We start from the raw sequence: 18,988 nt of genomic DNA, 5'->3' as shown, positions 1-18,988 counted from the left end.
TATATTTTCTGTAACCTTGAATAAATTGAGTGATTGTGTACATCAATAAAATGATATTTTTTTATAAAAAATAATAATTCGGTAACTATTTTACAATTTTTATACTTGAATACCTCTTTTGTAAAGAAATTAAAATTCACTAATTATTTTGCAATTCTTTTATAATTTTATAAAAGAATCTATGTAATACTTCTAAGTTTTAAGTCTTGAAACGGTTTATTTTCACTCATCGTCCCTGACTTTTACGCCTTTTATTACCATAGTCCCTAAACTAATAAATTTTAACAACGGGTATCGGTTTTGGCCTACGTGGCTGCTAGCTTACTTATGTGGATCTGCTTCCTCACTTTCCAACTTTGCCATGTCATCTTACATAAAACGCCACACTTACTAACCAAACGACATCACCAAAAATATAGGCAACCCCCAAATCAATTGAAATCACAAAACCAAATCCCTAAACCTGTCGTAGCAGCAGCCCTAAAAATCAAACTCCTACTACCTTCAAATTTGCTGAGTTGAAGACATCATGGACCGATTCAAACCCAGGAAGGCGATTTTATGGCTGTTATAATCATAAGGTGGGTTGTTCAGTTTTTTTCTCTCTTTTTAAAAAAAAAATTGAAGAGTGTATCACATTAATTTACAGGACTCATAGGCTTTTCATTATTGATTTGAACATGGATTAAAGCATATTCATTCGAAATTCTTTGATTTGATTGATGGATTAAAGCATAATATGTTAAGTCTTAAATATTGCAAAACGATTTATGTATTTCTCATCAGTTTTATGTACTGCAAATTTTGTATTGGCTATTCACTTGTTAAGTTTGTATTGGCTATATATTGATTACTTTTGCTTGTTTTGTTAGAGGGGTGCATGATGCAATTGTTCTCAATGGTATGATCCCGCAGTATCGAACAGATTGTGATTGTCGGGTTGTTGCGGAAACGGGACATAAATGAAAGACGAAAATGGAAGAGGTATCATCTATGCATTGCAACGTTTGTTGGCTACTTGCTACGTTTGGTAGATGGAGTTAGTGATTAGATAAACTGAGTTGTATAACATGAATGCAGAAATATCACTTCCAATTTCTCCATTGATGGCTATCAATAAACTTCTGAAACAATTAGTCATCCTGCTCCATCACTATTTAAACTGTAGTCTGAGTCATACAAGTCCATATCCTCCTCTTTGCTGTGTTATCATGTTTCTTATAGTAACTAATGTCATTTGAGATTTTGCATCACTATTTGGAGCTGAAAACAGTGGGAAACATTTGCTTATAGTGTTGGTTAGAAAAGTAATGACGTCAAAAGGATTTATGCAATCAGTTGATATCAACTTTGTGCATCTATTATTATACTCCCTTTTAATTGAATTTAAAGAAATTATAAAACATTGGCTCACTTATGAATTTCATACTTTTACTCTCTAATTGAATTTAAACAAATTATAAGCCCAATTGATTAGTGACCATAAGTCAGCAACTGGGTCATCAGATGTCGTTTGGTTAGTAAGTGTGTCATTTTATGTAAGATGACATGCAAAGTTGGAAAGTGAGGAAGCAGAGCCACATAAGCAAGCTGACAGCCACGTAGGCCAAAAGCCATACAAAATGAGAAGCTGTTGTTAAAATTTATTAGTTTGGTTACCAAAATGTTACTACAAATTAGTAACCGTTTTGTTAAACGTGTATAGTTTGGTAACCGGGAAAAAATTTAACCCTAAAATTAAAACAACATTTTCCATTAGTCTTGCGTGGCAAGTCAGGTGTAGGTTGGGTTTCGTTGAACTCATAGATTTTGTGTTTTGCTATAATCAATTAGAAGTCAGGTGGTAGTTTGTTGAGCATCACGCCCATGAGTGATCACGCCTTTTCAAATGAAGGTCCAGCTGATACTTGGAGGACAAGGGCAGGCAAATTGGATTATTTTAGACTGGCAACAAGTGTTTTGAGTTTAGTTCTTAAACTCCGGATTTACGCTTGATTTTGCTGTTTCTCATTCTTTGATCTTCAGAATGGGTGACATGCAGCCCATTGGTTTCTTATGTATTTCATTGCTGGGATTTGTAGTAGAGAAAACGAAGATGTACTTTTAAGTGTAGCTATATTCATTTGTGTATTTGTCTTATGTCACATTTGTTGAAGGCCACATAATTTCTTTCAATTTTCATGTAAAACTTTGTTATTCTGTTGTAGTTGAGATTCGGAATAAATACGAGGATCGCTTTTGTACCTTTTCCCTTATTTTTAACAAGGAAGTTTATGTACCTCAATTTTAATAAGGACTTCTTAAAACTCAGTAAATTTTGGTGGTTAAAAGTTGCTTAGTGTTGCAAGTTAGTTATCTGCAATATAGTTGCGTAGGAGCAAGTCAGAATGAATATAATAGATATGAAGAGTTGTATGAGATAGAGATTTTTATTAACAATCATCTGGAGTGAAACGGACCGACTCCTCCAACATATCAAAAGATAATCTTGTGTTCTGTAGTTGATGAGTCCCGATGATCGTTACATCTACAGAAGCATCCGCGTATGTGAAAGCGAAACAATACACATTTCTTCCTATTGAAATCATGATATGCTCTGGTGCAAGTCGAAGCTCTTCCACTCCCATTCCGCTTCTAAAGCATAGAGATACTTTTGGAATGTAGTCCACAGGGGTGCTCAAGGGTGAATAGAAGCAAGTGTCATAATTATGTGATGCAAATGCTGTCATACCCTTCACACTCTTTAGGAACGAATTGCGGATGTCATTGTACACATCACTTGGAAAGCTTGTAAGCCTCGTACCGCTATCCACCCTTACACCGTATTTGCCTTCTGTATCTCTATTCCAGTATTTATCATTGACAGGGACCATTTCCCCTTCAATTTTGACACCTTTAAACGCCACATAGTGATGAACTAAGTGTGTTAGATCCACCACAAAAGTAGTGTCCTCATTAAGGTCCGGGAATTCGTAGAGATACAGTGGGGCATTATCTGGCCTCCTTTGAATTTTTCTATCAAATTTGGACTGTGCAGCAACAAAACAGAAAGAAAATATGTCTGCGTTTATTTGATTAGGAAAAGAGAATTCATCATGCTGGAATCCAAGGATTCCAGCATAAAACCCGTCAAATAAACCAATGTTGGAGCTCCCACATCCAAAGATGATGCTCTTATAAAGCACGCCATCTTCATCTGATACTGTTTCATTGGCTAAAACCCCACTGGAATAAGATCCATCTCCATAATTTGCAGTATACTGACACCGATTCATTGTGCATTCATTTGTAAAATAATACTGGATATTCTTAGCACACTGATTTGACGGGCAGATTACTGGTTTATATGTTTTGGAAAGAGATATATTGTATAGAGGATTGTACTTTTGTTCAAAGCAATTTTGGCACGGTGAGCACTGCCACCAAACAAGCGGTGATCCGGTGTCTAGCAACAGATGTACGATTTGCGATCCAACTATCAATTCCACGATGTATTCGCCTGTGGGGAATGCAACAAGAAGAGGCAAATTGGCTTGAATAGGCTCAGGCATCCAGTCATTCGTTTGCTGAATTCTGGCTAAGTATAATGATTTTGAATCATTAAGAAATTTTCCTATGTGATATACCGGAAATTTAAGTATTTTATTAGAAGCGGATTGGGCAGTGGAATTTAAGGTAGGTGAGATTGGTGTGAAAAAAGAAAGAAACACTATGAGAAGAAAAAGAGAAGCAAAAGCCATGTTTGGATAACAGTTGAAGTATAGCTTTTAGAATTAAAATAGTAAAAGGTGGTGTATGTATAGCTCATAGAAGAAGGATTATATAGACAGATTTTTGAGTTTTGTTGGTTGAGTTTAGATATTGATTAGCTGAGCTAAACTATTTGTATATGCTATGATGGTATTGTTTAGGTTGGGAAATGATCTTATATTCAATTGATGGTGTGTTTTTGATGCTGCTGCTGAAAATAATGTTTAGTTAATGTTCTGTTTCCAAGTTCTGCAGAACATAAACAGATATGTTATAGGTTTGATGCTGTTGAGGTAGTAACATACATGTTGAATGTTGGAACTTTTTTTAGTTGATTTGGTATTTGGATTACATACTTTGTGATCTCTCTGTTTATCTAAAGTGCAGCAGACTCATATTCTGTTCATAAACTTCGTCTGTGTAATGTGCTTTTGTTCCAATCTGAAGGAAACAAATACTGAGACTTTTTTTCAGCCTTCTCAGCAGTTAATCAGGTAACTATGAGAATTACATATAAATTTTCAGGATAAACAAAATGAAATAAGATACATATTACTTGCTTGCGATTGTCGTTTCTTGTAGATGAAGCAATCTGTTCTATATGACCCAATAATTAACAAGACTTTGCTGATTTGTTGTTAGCCTGCTCTTTTATTATTAAAACTTGTACCACCTGTTCTCATCCCGTCCACTTCACTTTATAAATATTGTTCAAGCTCAAATAACTAACTTCTCAAATGAATTTAAACACTGTTTTTAAGTTAGATGTAGATTTATGGTTGATTTCAATGATGAATACATATTTTTTTTAAATTCAGAAACCTAACAACCAGTTGTTGATTATCAAAGTGTTGCTGTAGCTGGAGTTCTGTTCATGGTTAAGAAAGAGCTTGTCAGGAGTATTTGTCGATTATCAATTTTAGCACCATTGAACTGCAACCTCTTAATTCCAACTTCACTATGGCTCTCAGCTGGCAATCGATTAAGAAAATGTTAATCAGGAAGAAACTTAGAAACTAGAGTCAAGACGGAGCTCTCTGATCAGCTAAATCTATAACTCGGAAACATGTAGAGGGTTGAATTCCCAGATATGATACCGTTTAAGATGACTCTGTTGTAAGTTGTTAATAGAATCAGAAAATAGGACAAGAAGAATGAGCAAACAGGTTGACTCACCGAGCTATTTGCTGATTCTTAGAGCCTTAGAATCTTTGGTTATGGAATTCTCGATTACTGTACTATCTCCTTTATAATCTAGAGCTTCCAAAGAATTCCATGTCTAATGGACTGTGAGATCGCACAAATCTTACAAGTAATCCAAGAGCAGATGGTTTTACTATCTCAAGATGCCACAATCAAACTTCCAGGGTGAGTAAAACATATCTTCAGGTGATGGGTTCAAGTAGATATACTCTTAAGTGACAATACTTTCCTTTTTTCAGGTCATTTGACAGGGCACTGCCACATGCAAATAAAGGTGATCATTATAACCATCTGCTACACTTGTATATTGTGGCATTTTTTTTTGAGTGAACCGTCTCTTGTTGAATTTTAACTCAAAAACCAGCGAATTCAAAAAACATGGCGTCTCTGATGGGGAGGTATAATTTCATGCCTGCATTTTTATTTGGTATCTCAGAGGAAAATTGAAACATTTTTCTTATGTAAAATCTCTTCTTGCAGATACCAGTAATAGCTAATGTCTGTCCGGAGAGCGCAGATGAAGATTCTGCACTTGTCCGATCATTGAAGGTATAACTCAATGTTTAGGATACATATGTATCTCTTTGCCAACTGTTCTTATATTTCTTTTGCCATTATCCAAATAATCATTATTTATTTTTTTGAAAGGAGGTAATGAAGGAAGCAGTAAATTTGTTTTTCTGTCTGTGTTTAATGATCATAAATTAGTGCGAAATGAGATGCATAGCTGCCTTATATTAATGAATATAATCGCTGTTCTTCTATCTTTGTTGGAACAGATTGCGAGTGGTTCCATTGTTTGAAACTGTGAAAGATATGCGAGGGGTTGGTTCAATGACTAGAAAAACGTCATCACGTTGGCGGTTGGTACATCATCGATGGCTCCCGTGTATTAGTAGTTTTTTTTTAATCTTTGACAGTGTTCCCATGTATTAGTTGTTGGCTTTTTGTATGTTTCAATCAATACTTACAATGTGTTTATGTATTTATAAACAATACTCCCTCCATCCATTTTTAGTTGCCACTTTAGACTAATATATTTATCCATTAATAGTTGTCACTTTAGGATTTCTATGTGACTTTTACAATAATCTTCCAAGTCTAACCTTCTTATTAAATCACTTCATTAAATGTAAGTCCAATTTTCAAAATTAAATCATCCAATAGTATAATTAAGAACTTTATTTTTAAAATTAAATTTTTCAATAGTGGAGTTTATAAATAGGGTTAAACTAGTCTTTATGCTTATAATTTAAGACAAAAACCCACTTTCTTAATCCTAGCAATTTATTCAAAAGTGACAACTAAAAAAAATGGAGGGAGTAATATTTATAATTAATATATTTTTCAAATTAATGGGTAGCATTTTTTTGCAAGTTTTTCTTTTAATTATTTAATTTTAAAAATTCCTTTTTTAAAGCAATAACTTTAATGAATCAGATATAGAAAAAATAGTTTAAATTATTAATTTAGTGAAGGACTAGTGGCAGAAACATCCGCCACTAATTTGTTACTAGTTTTATAACGGATTTATCCATCATTAATTCCAATTTGTCACAAATTCATCATTAATTTTGTGACCGAGTTGTAAAGAAAATTTTGTCACCAATTTTGTGATGGATTCTTCTATGTTGGCTAAGGGCTTTTGTGATGGTATTTTCCATCACAATTCCGTCACTAATTTGTGATGGTTTATTTTCAATCACAAATAATTTGTGAGGGAAGAAAAATTGCCTTTTTTGTAGTGATAGTATTTAGGGATATTAAACTCTTTGGATCATTCAAGTTTCAGAAAATTTCAAAAAGATCATTAAAATCAATTTTCTTAAAAAGTGGTCACTGAACTATACCTTTTATTACAAAAATATTTCTATTGTTACGAAAAGAACACTAAACTTTTTGTAAACTACAAAAAAATCATTGAGTTATTTCTTTTATTACAAAAAGGTCACTGAACTATGTTTCTTTTGGTAATTTTGGCTTGCCACGTAAGTAAAAATGTTAGGTTTTTATGTCGTTTTATATGGGTGAACCCTTTTGTAATAAAAGGTATAATTCAGTGACCATTTTGTAAAAAAATTGACTTTAGTGACCTTTTTGAGATTTCTTGAGACTTGAGTGACCCAGAGAATTTAATATCCTAGTATTTAGTGTTGGCCAATTTCTTTTTGTGCTCCTTGAAAAGCTGAATTGTACATTTAATGACAAATAGTACTCCCTCCGTCCCATTCTAATTGAACACTATTTCCTTTTTGGGTAGCCCATTCTAATTGACACTTTCTATTTATAAAGTACTTTTTATACTATTTTTCTCTTTATACCCTCTTTAATTAATGCATTTAGAAAGTATATTTTTGAAAAATTGTGATGCATTTAATGTAATATAAGGATATAAAAGTAATGTTACTAAATTTTTTTAAATAATATACAATTGAAATTTTTCTCAATTAGAATGGGACAGAGGGAGTACTAATTAGTAGGATGGGCATTGATACCTGGACCTGGTTTGTAGTGGTTCAGACTTAGATAACCTTTAGTCACCACATCAAAGCCTTTTGTATTACAAATGATTGGACATTTATTCAAAACAAACACTTATCAATCATAAATGATCAGGTATTGGTACTTGTTTAGGTATAAATATAATCTAATTCTTGAAAACCCCACGGACAGGGGCAGAACCAGCCCTTTACCTGAGGTAGCGACCGGCCCTGAAATTTATTTATTTTTGTAAAATTGCTCCTTCAAGTTTTAATTTTTTTAAAAAAATATGGTTATTTAAATTATAGATTTAATATAATTAGCCCCTTTAAACTTTATTTTGTACAAGTGTATTGGTAAGGACCATATGTCTCCATTCCGATTTGATGTTGAAAAGAATTGCACCCATGCACGAATTGCAATAGAGACAGTACCCATCTACTACTTCGTTTGTACCTTCATTTAACCAATATATACAATCTTTTTTTAAAAAGTATCTTCTGGAGTATTTTTCTTTTCAAATTGTTGCATTCTTGAACTCGTAAGGACAATAACTGGGCGGTTTACAACAACCTGACTGCAAAATTAAAAATACAAAATACCATTAAATACATAATTCCAACTTCAATTATGCATAATATATAATTCAGTGTTATGAATCTTAAATAATTGTATAGAAGCTAAAATAACTATTACTAGAAGAAAATCAAATATTTGAAACCTGTAACGGAGTAAAATTGGTATTGTAGAACTCCAACTCGTTAAGATGATTGAATTGCTCTCCAAATCTAGTGCAAACTCTGGAATCTGGTACCGCATCGTACATAAGACCAGTCTGTGATTCTCCTGATGAACATGCTTTGATAAACTCCTTGGAAAAATCCCCACGATCATACTCTTTGTAGGCTCTTCCAGGAACTACCCTTCCTTCTCCCTTATGGGTGACCACCATGGCGTAACCCATGACCAGGATGATCATGATGAGGATTTGAAGCATGGCCAGAGAAATCAAATTGGTTATCTTTGTTTTGCGACTCGGATAAAACCAGCACATCATCTTCTTAAAGAGCCATACAGCCAACGACAGTAGGCCCAGGTCTCGGAGGGGGTTCGGATGAATGGCTCTTCTCAAAGAACTCGCGCGCTGGCCAAAGTATAGCCATGATAACGGAGCTGCTAATCCTAACAACACAAGTGGTTTATGAAATTGATAACCACCTTTCTGCTGATATTTCTTGACATTAATTATGAACGAATGATCAAGTAATAATCTGGTTGTTTTTGTGACAAACTTGGTCCTTTACATATGCATTCATATCCTTTTCCTAAACCTAATGGGAATGATGAAATCAACGAGCCAATTATAGGTATCCTTGTTGGGAATTAAGGAAGTATTGTTATGTTCCATCTCCTACAACTGTGGATATTATTATTAGATTTTGTTTTTTGAAATCAAGAATTATTAGAATTTGTTAAGCTCTCGAATTTTAATAGCAAAACTTTACTTGTTTGTTATTCATGACAAACCTAACCCTATCTATAATCAATCCTCTTTAAACTTTGGCTTTTCTCACCATACTTGCGCCTAAAATAGATATAATATAATCACTAGAGGAAGTGAGGTCAGATGTATCATGTATGGTAGTTTGTCAGTCATGCATCTTGCAAATGGGTTTGTTTATTATGTATTCGTTGCTGTGACTGTGAAATCGAAAAAGAAGATGTATATACTGTTCTACTTTAAGTTTGGCTGTATTCATTTGTGCTTAATAATGTAGTTGAGATTTGGGATCGTTTTTGTACCTTAAGTTTCCCTTATTTTTAACAAGGAAGTTTATATAAGTACCTCAGGACTTTTTAAAACACATAAATTTTCCTTTTTTTATAGTGTTGCATGATAATTATCTGCAAAATAGTCCCGTAGGAGGAAATCAGAGAGAATATACAGAAATAGAGATTTTATTAACAATCATCTGGAGTGACACTGACTGACATCTCCAACATATTAAAAGATAATCTTGTGTTCTGGAGTTGGTGACTCCCTATGATAGTTATATCCACAGACGTATCTATGTAGTTAAAAGCAAAACAATATGTATTATTTCCTATTGATGCCATAATATGCTCTGGTGCAAGTCGAAGCTCTTCCTCTCCCTTTCCGCTTCTAAAGCATAGCGATACTTTTGGAATGTAGTCCACAGGGGTGCTCAGGGGTGAATGAAAACAGGTGTCAAATTGCTCTGATTCCGATACGCTCATCTTACCTGTCACACTCCTTCTAAACGAATCGCGGATCTTATTATACACATACATTGGAAAGCGCGTAATCGGCGTACCACTATCCAATACTACCCCGTATTTACCTCTTGTATCTCTGTTCCAATATTTAGCATCGATGGGGATCTTTTCTCCGTTAATTTTAATGCCTTCAAACTGCACATAGTGATGACCTAAGTGCGTTAGTGTCACAACAAATGTAGTGTCTTCGTTGAGGTGCGGGAATTCATAGAGATACAATGGGGCACTATCTGGCCTCCTTTGAATTTTTCCATCAAATTTGGAATGTGCAGCAACGAAGCAAAAAGAAAATCTGTATGCTTCTATCTGATTTGGAAAAGAGAATTCGCTATGCTGGAATCCCAAGATTCCATCAAAAAAGCCGTCAAATAAACCTTCGTTAGTGCTCGCACATCCAAAGATGATGCTCTTGTATAACATACCATCGTCTGATGATATTGTTTCATTGGCTAAAAAGCCTGAGGAAGAAGATCCATCTCTATACTTTATAGTATATTGGCACTGATTCATTATGCATTCATTGGTAAAAGTGTACCTGGTATTCTTATCACACCAATTTGAGGGGCAGATTACTGGTTTGTACGACGTAGAAAGAGATGGATTGTACAAAGAATTGAATTTTTGTTGAAAGCAATGTTTGCACGGTGAGCACTGCCACCAAACAAGCGGCGATCCGTTGTCTAGCAACATAAGTACCCTTTGGGATCCAACTTGCAATTCCACGATGTACTCGCCTGTGGGGACTGCAACAAGAAGAGGCATTTCAACTTGAAAAGGCCCTGGCAACCAATCTTTTTTTTGTATTAGTCTTTGCTCATTTTGTAGCCGAATTCTAGCTAAAGATAAAGACTGTGAGTCATTATTAATAAATTTCCCGATGTGATACATGGGAAATTTAAGGATTTTCTTAGAAGCAGAAGTAGATTGTGAGTGTTGTACTAAAGTGGAATTTGAGATGGCCGAGATGGTTGTGAAAATATCAAGAACCATGAAAAGTGCAAGTAGAAAGAAAGAAGCAGATGCCATGTTTGGAAAAGCAATTTAGAATTAGAATAATAAAGGTGGTGTATGTATGGCTTTTAGAACAAGGATTATATAGATAGATTTTTGGGTTTTGCTGGTTGAGTTTAGATGTGAATTAGATGAGTTTAACTATATATATACTAGGTGTAAGTTGAACACTAATTGTATGTGCTATGTTGGTATTGTCTAGATTGAATTGATGGTGTGTTTTTGATAAGTTTGGTGTACTTCTCTTTTTGCATGACTGTTTCTTTTTGTGTGATGATAGAGCAGTTGGGAGGCTCGTCTTTCATTTTTTATCTGAATGGTAAAATTACCCGTTTAACCTGTATGATAAAATTTTGAACTAACACCGTAACACGAACTTGCATACATTGCTTCTGTTTACTCATTTTGGTGCTAGCACACGTCAAGGTTGGCTTCTGGTGGAACCAGAGGATTAGTTCGAGTTTCCATTAAAAGATGCTGCTTCAATCCAACCCAACAGGAAGAAAAGAGACAGTTCATTGGTTTCAGCTGGTTCAATCAATCCTGCAGATGACAATTTCCTACTACTAGGTTTCAGATTCTTCAAGTTTTGTTTTTTTTGTTTGTTTATTTTTGTGTTTTATTGCTGGTTTGACTGATACCAAGTTTTATTTTTCTGTTTATTTCTGTGTTTTTATGTTGGAATGATCCTCATTCTCATCTATGCTGAAGCTTTAGCGCTCTATGGTGTCATTGTTGGCATTATCCTTTCTTCAAGAGCTGCTTAATCAAGAGCCGGGTAAAAGCTGTCCGTATGCTTAATAACAGCACCCTGCTTAAAAGGTTTTTAAATTTTTTGTAATTTGTCATGTTCATAACTTTGATATGGCAGGGTACTGTTTTTTCTGCTTATTTGAATAGATGTTAAAAGATTACGTAATTGAAGTTTCCCGAAAGTAAACCAAAAGTAAGCCGGTATAATTTCGGTGTAGTTTAAGTTTTTTTAAGTGTTATTTAGGTGTAGTATAAGTGTATTTTATTGTTATGTGATGTTGCTGTTGGTGTTTTTTGGTATTTATTTAATTTGGTTTATTTTCGTCGCAAGTAAATTTGGTTTACAAAGTATACCGGTTTGATTCCGATGGAGGAGTGTAAAAGTCAGGCTTTTTTGATACTGCTGTTTTAACATGGTTTGAAAGTATTTTTTGTTTTAAAGAAATTGATAATCAGGAGGAGTTATAAAATTTCACTGAACGTTTCGGTTTACTTTAGGTTTTTGCTGTATTTTCACCGAAAGTCTAGATGATTGTCACCAACTGCGGCGATTCACATGCTGTTTTGAGTCGGACCAGTGATTCAGTGTAATTTTAGTGTTTTTTCATGTAATTTCAGTGTTCTTTGGTGAAGCTGTGATTATATTAGCAACAACTGATGAAATGGTTATAGTTAGGGTTATAAAACTTCCAGAGATGGTAAAATCATTATTAATACTCGCTGATGTTTCTATGAGCATATATGCTGTCGGCTTATAGAAATTTTGTATGCTTTAGTTCCTTATTGATATAAGTAGTGTTAAGGCCAAGCGCAGGTCTAGAAATATTTAAATCATGAGATTATAAAGGCAGAGTTTTTTGGAATTCGCTCGGAAATAAAATACTGAAAGTTTATGGCCACAAATTTTATTTAAAGATTTTATGAAAGCCGCAGATGCTATGAGAATTAAAATTTTGATATTTAAAAGGATAATAAAATTGAAAAAGTAAAACTAAAGTGATTGATCTGTACCAAATTGTTAATTAATGTGTGAATATCAGGGTCAGAGACTAGGGGAGTGGTTGATGAATATGCTCCTGGATACAATGTTACGTTTTGAGAAATTGAGAAGTTTTTGAAACTTCGAAACTCTATATTTGTAACATTTTATTTTGTAAAAAATGTCATTTAGTTGTTTCTCGTTTCTGTATTTCTGTTTACGTGATACATGGTGTTTAACTTAGAAAGGTTTTTTGCCTTTGAATTTTCAGTGATTTCTCTTACAACAATCTGAGTGGCCCTGAACCAAGATTTGCTGCTAAAACATTCAAGTAAAATCTATATCCTTTTCTGTTCCACATTCTCTAAAATGTGAATTGGACACTTAAATTAGATGCTGATGCAGTATTGCTGGGAATGCTCTAATCTGCCCAACTGCAGAATGCTTTGGGGCAACATTTATACCAATGTCCATGAACTTGAATAGCAAACAAGGTAAGGACACTAGTTTTAACTGTTTTGCCCCAATATTTGCTAATAGATTAATGTTGGATTGAGTCTAAATCTGATCTCATTTACTTTTTAAGCTTCTTCGCCTTGGGGCAGACGGCGAAGTCATAACGTAGCCCTTGCATTTGGCTTCAGGAGATGGTGAATCCGGTTATCCGGTTTCATTTCAGATCTTAATCATGTGAAATTTTACAAGCGGTCATGTTTTTAAATGTTCTTCCATGGACCCACAAACTGGTTGTACATTTATTGAATGCTTTGTCTGCTTCTATGCAGCTGAATCAATATTGTAAGAACTTTTTGAAAGTTGTTTTGGGGAGTAATCATTGACTAAATTTGGTTTATTTTCGGTTTATTTAGGCGTTTCTGGTGCACCTGATTATTATTGGTTGATACTTGTATTTCTTCTTTGTTTTTCTGGTGTTCCATACTTCAGCGGATTACAAGTAATTCAAAATAAAAGGAGACTTGAGATTGTTTCGAAGATTTTAGTTGCATTTTTTCTGCATTTTGTGGTAAAAACTATTTTCACAAAAATTCAAATTCGTTGTTTGTGAGGTGCAGTGCAAATGAGTGATTTTAGGCGGGTTTGTGGGTTTTGAGCTGGATAATTTTGGATTTGGTTAGCTCACTCAATCCAAAACCTTAGGACCAATTTGAAATTAGAAACACAAATCTAACACCAAAAAACAAAAATTTAATTTTCTGCTCGTTTTGGTTTTGAAGAAAATTTAATTTTAATTGGTTCCATAGTTTGGTTAGGTTTGATTTAATTTTAGATTTAAACAATTTTTTTGGTTTGGTTAGATTTTGAAAAACAATATAAAAATTTGATTCATTTCTTTTCATATAATTTAAAAGATTAATTGTTTAAATATTCTTTTTTAATTTTTTTATTCGAGTTTAATTCATTTGCTCCTTATTGAAATAAAATTTCAATTGCGTTATACTTTTAATAATTTCAAACAACTCTTAAAATTTCATAATCGATTAGTTTAATGAATAAAGGATCAATTAACCCCCTCAACTTGGCATGAAATATCAAATAGGCCCAAGTTCGTCAAATGAGGTAAAAAAACAAACCAATAACTCTAAAAATCGGTCAAAAACACCCTTATGACACAAAAAGAGAGTGAAATTGATAGTTTGACCTAATTAACCCTAATTATTAGAGTGTTTATCCCATGCATTGTTTGTGCCATGTCATAATTACAACAAGCCAATGGTGATTTGCGATAGGGAATCTTTCATTTATTACTTAATTTTTTTATTATGAATTTTTTCACATGGCTAACGCACCATTGGTTTGTTGCACGAATGACATGGCGCAACGGTTGCGTGCAATAATTTTTCTAATTATTATAGTTAATCTTAATTAACCTTATTTAAAATTATAATTGAATTGAAACTCTAATTAATAAAAAGTTAGGGACTTATTCTATCCTTTTTCCTCAATTAATCTATTTAAACCTAATTAAATAACCTATTCAAACTTAATTCAACTAATTAAACCCTAATTGCAAATCCATTTGCCTCACAATCAATAAACCAATACCACAAACCACCATTTCCACCACCATCAGTAATTTGGGTTTCAATTCTTCATGCTAGATGTTACAGGCATTTTAACTTGCATTACACTGATCTAACCTAATTTATCATTCTAAAAAAACGAACTTCAACCCAACTCACTGCCGCCGCCGTCGTCGTTTTCTCACAATTCTCAAATTTCCAAAACAATTGGAAAACAAATCTTAAAATTAATAAAAAAAGAAGGCTAAACCCATATTCGGATCCCTGCACTATTACTTTTTTTAAATTGGATCCCTACATTCAAAAAGAGTAAATTACACACATAACTAATTGAGTCTGTGGTTACTAAGTGAATGACACATCAGCTATAGCTAAAAAAATCAAACATAATTATAAGGACCATTTTTTACTTTTTTCCATTTAATACCTTATTTTCTGCTACATTAAACTGATGCCTTTCTTCTTCCCCATTTCTCTGGTTTTTATTTTCTTCTTACCTCAACCATCCATATCGTCATATCCCGCTGCCGGAGTTTGTCTCAATGCCGCCTCAAGCCGTTTTCATTGGTACCGCTCATCTGTTTGTTTCTGGTGGTGGTGGAAGCGGCTTAGACATGGATACTTTCAGCACCGAGGTTTACCCTACCCCAACTGAGTATGCTAGTCATATTCGTGTGTGATTGTTGGTTTTATTGGTTGATAGATTAGATCTAGAATTAAATTTGATTTTTTTTATCAAGCTATCCCAATTGAATTGAAAATCGCTTAATTTCTAAAATCGCTTCTGAACCACCGGCGTCGGCATTGAAATTGAATCTCGACATATTGCGTGACTTGAAAGAAGCCAACGATGCAAGAACCGGCGGAGATTTTGAATTCGGAGGCTCCTCCTCGCCGTTGGTGTATTAATTGCAGCTGGACTGGGTGACGATGCAAAAGCCGACGGAGGTTTCAAATTCAGCGGCTACACCTCACCGTTGGTGTATTCATTGTAGCTGAACTGGGTCATCTTTTCTTTATGGTTTTGTTATCGATTTGAAAATGGAGATTGATGATTCTTTATGGATTTGAAAATGGGGAAGGCGGAGGAGAGGAGATGAGGCTGTGAAGGTTTTTTTTTTGTAATTTATATATATTTTTTTAATTTATTTTTAGATGTAATTCCACGTAAGCAATTATATGGCATTTGTTTAATTTTTTAATGACATGTAAATTATATCTGTCAACAATTATAAACTGTTAGTGTTCAGTTAACTCGCACAGATAAAAGAACTCAATTTTAATGTTTCTAATAGTGTAGGGAATTTTTTTTACACTTTTTAGTGTAGTGAAAAAAAAAATGATAGTGCAGAGATCTAAATATGCGTTGGGCCAAAAAAGAACAATAACCTGCAACAATGGCAGCATTAGTCTTAGTCTCGTTCCTGCAAAAGTGGTGGGTTCGGTTCGTGGCGACGTTTGGGGCTGCAACGGCTTGTGGGTTCGGTTCGTGGCTGCTCGTTGCAACTGTGTGTGGTTGATGCGGCTAGAGAACTTCTGCCGTTCGTGACCGGCGACGAGAGAGAGGATAAGAGATGGGTGTTGCTGGTCGTCCCATGGTGGAGAAGCGGTGCTCTTTGATGCCAAAAATGAGGTGAGGTGGCTGGCAAGGTGAGGTGGGCGGCGGTGATAGATGTAGAAGACGAATAGGTTGGGAAAATTTGACTGAAAGATGAAAAAGGTGTAAAATAATCCTTCAGTTTTTATTTTAAAATTAATGTAATTTTTGAAGTTTTAAAATATTAGTATTGTAATTGAAATTGAAAATTCATTAAGTATTAATTTGAAGAATGGAATACAAATTAAGGATTATTTTAAACTTTTTTCCATTTAATTAGGGAGAGTGTGTTTCACACACGGAGGTAAGAGTGGGAGAGGGTGTATTTGCTCCGGTTTGGTGTAGTAGTGGGCTGAATTGATCTGATTTTATGATCTTGGACATATTTGATATTGAGAAAATGTCACCATATACCTCAAAATCTGAAAAATTTATGTTAGTGACTCAACATAATTTTTTAGCAACAATCCCTCTTTTTTAATTTTTCATTTTCAGCTCTATCTCTTTCATTCACAAATTATTAAATTATCCTTGTCTTATACTTACCACTATGTACTATATGCACATGATTCCCTCCTCCTCACTTTCCCTTCTCTTATACGTTAGCAGTGATAGAATTTAGAGGTTATAGATGGGTTTTGGTGGCCGGAGGTGCTGGTTTTACATGTGATAGTTGTTGCTACGACTATGGTGATTTCTGGTCTGCCCGAAGTGAGCGGCAGTGGTTGGTCGGCAAAATAAAGTCGAGGAATTAATCAATTCCATCACTAGAGAAATCCAACTAATATGATCCATCGCCGGAAAATAAACATGAACGGGACACCAGCGGTCGGAAAAATCAAGTCAATGAATAGCTTCACGGAATCAATCAATTTCATTCACTACCAACTGATATGATCCATGGCCGGAAAAATAAAACATGAACGAGACGCCGACAATGTAATCCTTAATAAGATCGTTCATCGATTTCAATAATTTGCCCAGAACGTTGAATTTCTGTGACATTTGTGGTGGATGTTGTTTATACTTTTGTTGACAACAATGATATGTTGATGATGAAGAAGATACAAAAGTTGTCAAAATTGAAAAAAAATGAAGGGGTGGGTGGGGAAGGAAGAGGAGATTGATTTGCCAGATGAATGGAGAATTACCAAGGAAGATAATGAGAAAATGGTAAAATTATAGCAAATTTATTTACAAGGAATAAACTTGCAGATGTATTGTTATTGAAGAGACTGAAATTTACCTATAATAAGAAGAGGCCGGTATGGAATATACAGGAATCGATGAAAACTGCACAAAATTGTCTATATTGGAGCAACTCGTTACTTGTCAGCACATGGAATAGATAATGATCACCAATTTTTAATTAAAACTTATGAAAAATTAAAAATGATGAAGGTAACAAGAGATTGATGATTTCATTTTTATATGATGAAATGCATCTGGATACTCATATATATGTTGAGCTTCTGTTTTTAGTTTTAGTAGTGGTGCTTAATGTTTAGATTTGTGAAAAATGTTGGTCGTCAGTGAATAGTCTATAAAACCAAAAATTGACCTGATATTAACCTAATGTGAACATATATTAACTATACTATTTTAATTCATTTTTTTTATAAAATTTGTCTTACTACTCTTTACAATCGTAACTGACATTTTATATAGATAAAATTTTGAGATTTAGTGTAACATACAAATTAAATATCTCTTTTAAGTGAAAAAAGTATTTGATTGTCTATAACCAAAAATCAACTTCATATGAACCTATATCAACTGAACCATCTTAATTCATTTTTTTTATAAAATTTATTTTACTACTCATTACGATCTTATTTGATATATTATATAGAGAGATCTTGAGATATAGTCTATTATAAAAATTGAATAACTATTTTTAAGTGAAATGTAATTAACATTCTATAAAACTGAAAATCAATCCGATATGAACTTATGTCAACTAATTAGTTTAATTCAATTTTTGATAAAATTTGTCACACTTCTCTTTACAATTTTAAATGAGATTATATATAAAGAAAATTTAAAGTTTAGTGTAATATACAAATTAAATATCTCTTTTAAGTGTATTGTATTTGATAGTCTATAAACCGAAAATCAACTTGAGGTGAACCTGATATGAACCTATATCAACTAAACTATCTTAATTCATTTTTTTTTATAAAATTTGTCTTAGTGCTCTTTACAATCTTAACTGACATTTTATATAGATAAAATCTTAAAATTTAATGTAATTTACAAATTGAATATCTCTTTTAAGTAAAATGTATTTGTTTATAAAACTAAAAATCAACCTTATGTGAACCTGATATAAACCTATATTAACTAAAGTATTTTAATTCATTTTTTTATTAAATTTGTTTTACAGCTCTTTATAATCTTATCTGTATTTTATATAAATAGAATTTTGAGATATATTCTATTATAAAAATTGAACATATATTTTTAAATGAAATGTAATTGATAGTCTATAAAACTGAAAAGTAACCTGATATGAACTGTATGTGAACCTGAAATAATACCACATACTGAATTTTTTGGTACAGTTCTTATGAACATATTTAGTTTGATTCTGACTTCTGATTTCATAATTTGCCTTCAAAAGAGTTTTTCCACATTTCAAGTCTACATATATCTACGGAACAAAGAGCAAAAATGAATTGGTAGTGACGTGAAATGTAAATGAAATTAATCTGACCTAATGAAATGTATGTGTAGAGATATAACAAGTGAGTTCATGCAAATGTAGCCATTACTAGAAGACCAATAATGGAAACTATATAAACCAGCAACACAAATAATCAAATATGCAGAAGCATTTTGGTCATCATTCTATTGCATAACAATAATCAATTG

At 33.4% G+C, this 18,988-nt stretch overlaps 4 protein-coding genes and 1 long non-coding RNA gene across 15 annotated transcripts; 2 read left to right on the top strand and 3 right to left on the bottom strand.

Moving 5' to 3' along the window:
• The first annotated feature begins 278 nt into the window (after positions 1–278).
• LOC126677508 (uncharacterized) lies at positions 279–6,018 on the top strand. 11 transcript variants are annotated; one of them, XR_008790563.1, is made up of 7 exons: positions 279–581; positions 873–984; positions 4,138–4,244; positions 4,569–5,118; positions 5,193–5,351; positions 5,434–5,502; positions 5,733–6,018. It is a non-coding gene; the product is annotated as an uncharacterized LOC126677508 (long non-coding RNA). The 11 variants fall into 11 exon arrangements; XR_007640537.2 differs by having other exon boundaries at positions 280–581; positions 4,198–4,244; XR_007640538.2 differs by having other exon boundaries at positions 280–581; positions 4,141–4,244; positions 4,600–5,118.
• LOC126677507 (aspartic proteinase nepenthesin-2-like) lies at positions 2,389–3,967 on the bottom strand. The gene has a single exon (XM_050372168.2). The coding sequence runs from the start codon at positions 3,738–3,740 to the stop codon at positions 2,433–2,435; it is 1,308 nt and encodes a 435-aa protein (XP_050228125.1). The 5' UTR covers positions 3,741–3,967; the 3' UTR covers positions 2,389–2,432.
• A 1,735-nt stretch (positions 6,019–7,753) lies between the features above and the next one.
• Positions 7,754–9,294, bottom strand: LOC126676461 (tetraspanin-8-like). Its single transcript, XM_050370671.2, has 2 exons — positions 8,156–9,294; positions 7,754–8,011 (listed from the first exon to the last, which is right to left on the bottom strand). The coding sequence occupies exons 1-2, from the start codon at positions 8,489–8,491 to the stop codon at positions 7,952–7,954; spliced, it is 396 nt and encodes a 131-aa protein (XP_050226628.1). The 5' UTR covers positions 8,492–9,294; the 3' UTR covers positions 7,754–7,951.
• Positions 9,295–9,375: 81 nt separating this feature from the next.
• LOC126676460 (aspartic proteinase nepenthesin-2-like) lies at positions 9,376–10,881 on the bottom strand. The gene has a single exon (XM_050370670.2). It carries the CDS (start codon positions 10,756–10,758, stop codon positions 9,397–9,399), a length of 1,362 nt encoding a protein of 453 aa, XP_050226627.1. The 5' UTR covers positions 10,759–10,881; the 3' UTR covers positions 9,376–9,396.
• Positions 10,882–10,950: 69 nt separating this feature from the next.
• On the top strand, positions 10,951–13,328 carry LOC126676462 (protein NSP-INTERACTING KINASE 1-like). Its single transcript, XM_050370672.2, has 5 exons — positions 10,951–11,313; positions 11,455–11,565; positions 12,747–12,806; positions 12,881–12,969; positions 13,062–13,328. Exons 2-5 carry the CDS (start codon positions 11,537–11,539, stop codon positions 13,127–13,129), a joined length of 246 nt encoding a protein of 81 aa, XP_050226629.1. The 5' UTR covers positions 10,951–11,313; positions 11,455–11,536; the 3' UTR covers positions 13,130–13,328.
• The last annotated feature ends 5,660 nt before the right edge of the window (positions 13,329–18,988 follow it).

The sequence above is a fragment of the Mercurialis annua genome, linkage group LG4, assembly GCF_937616625.2.
Source record: "Mercurialis annua linkage group LG4, ddMerAnnu1.2, whole genome shotgun sequence".
In the NCBI taxonomy this organism is placed as follows: domain Eukaryota; kingdom Viridiplantae; phylum Streptophyta; class Magnoliopsida; order Malpighiales; family Euphorbiaceae; genus Mercurialis; species Mercurialis annua.
Note: the sequence above shows the minus strand (reverse complement) of the source record. Positions and strands in the feature narration are given on the sequence as shown.

What these genes read in the sequence shown, in the direction of transcription:
- LOC126677507 (XM_050372168.2), bottom strand. Translation starts at nt 3,740, where the DNA reads ATGGCTTTTGCTTCTCTTTTTCTTCTCATAGTGTTTCTTTCTTTTTTC.
- LOC126676461 (XM_050370671.2), bottom strand. Translation starts at nt 8,491, where the DNA reads ATGATGTGCTGGTTTTATCCGAGTCGCAAAACAAAGATAACCAATTTG. An exon ending in CCAATTTTACTCCGTTACAG is followed by an intron (nt 8,012 to 8,155) that starts GTTTCAAATATT and finishes TTAATTTTGCAG; the next exon opens with TCAGGTTGTTGTAAACCGCC.
- LOC126676460 (XM_050370670.2), bottom strand. Translation starts at nt 10,758, where the DNA reads ATGGCATCTGCTTCTTTCTTTCTACTTGCACTTTTCATGGTTCTTGAT.
- LOC126676462 (XM_050370672.2), top strand. Translation starts at nt 11,537, where the DNA reads ATGCTTAATAACAGCACCCTGCTTAAAAG. An exon ending in TTTGCTGCTAAAACATTCAA is followed by an intron (nt 12,807 to 12,880) that starts GTAAAATCTATA and finishes ATGCTGATGCAG; the next exon opens with TATTGCTGGGAATGCTCTAA. An exon ending in GAACTTGAATAGCAAACAAG is followed by an intron (nt 12,970 to 13,061) that starts GTAAGGACACTA and finishes TTACTTTTTAAG; the next exon opens with CTTCTTCGCCTTGGGGCAGA.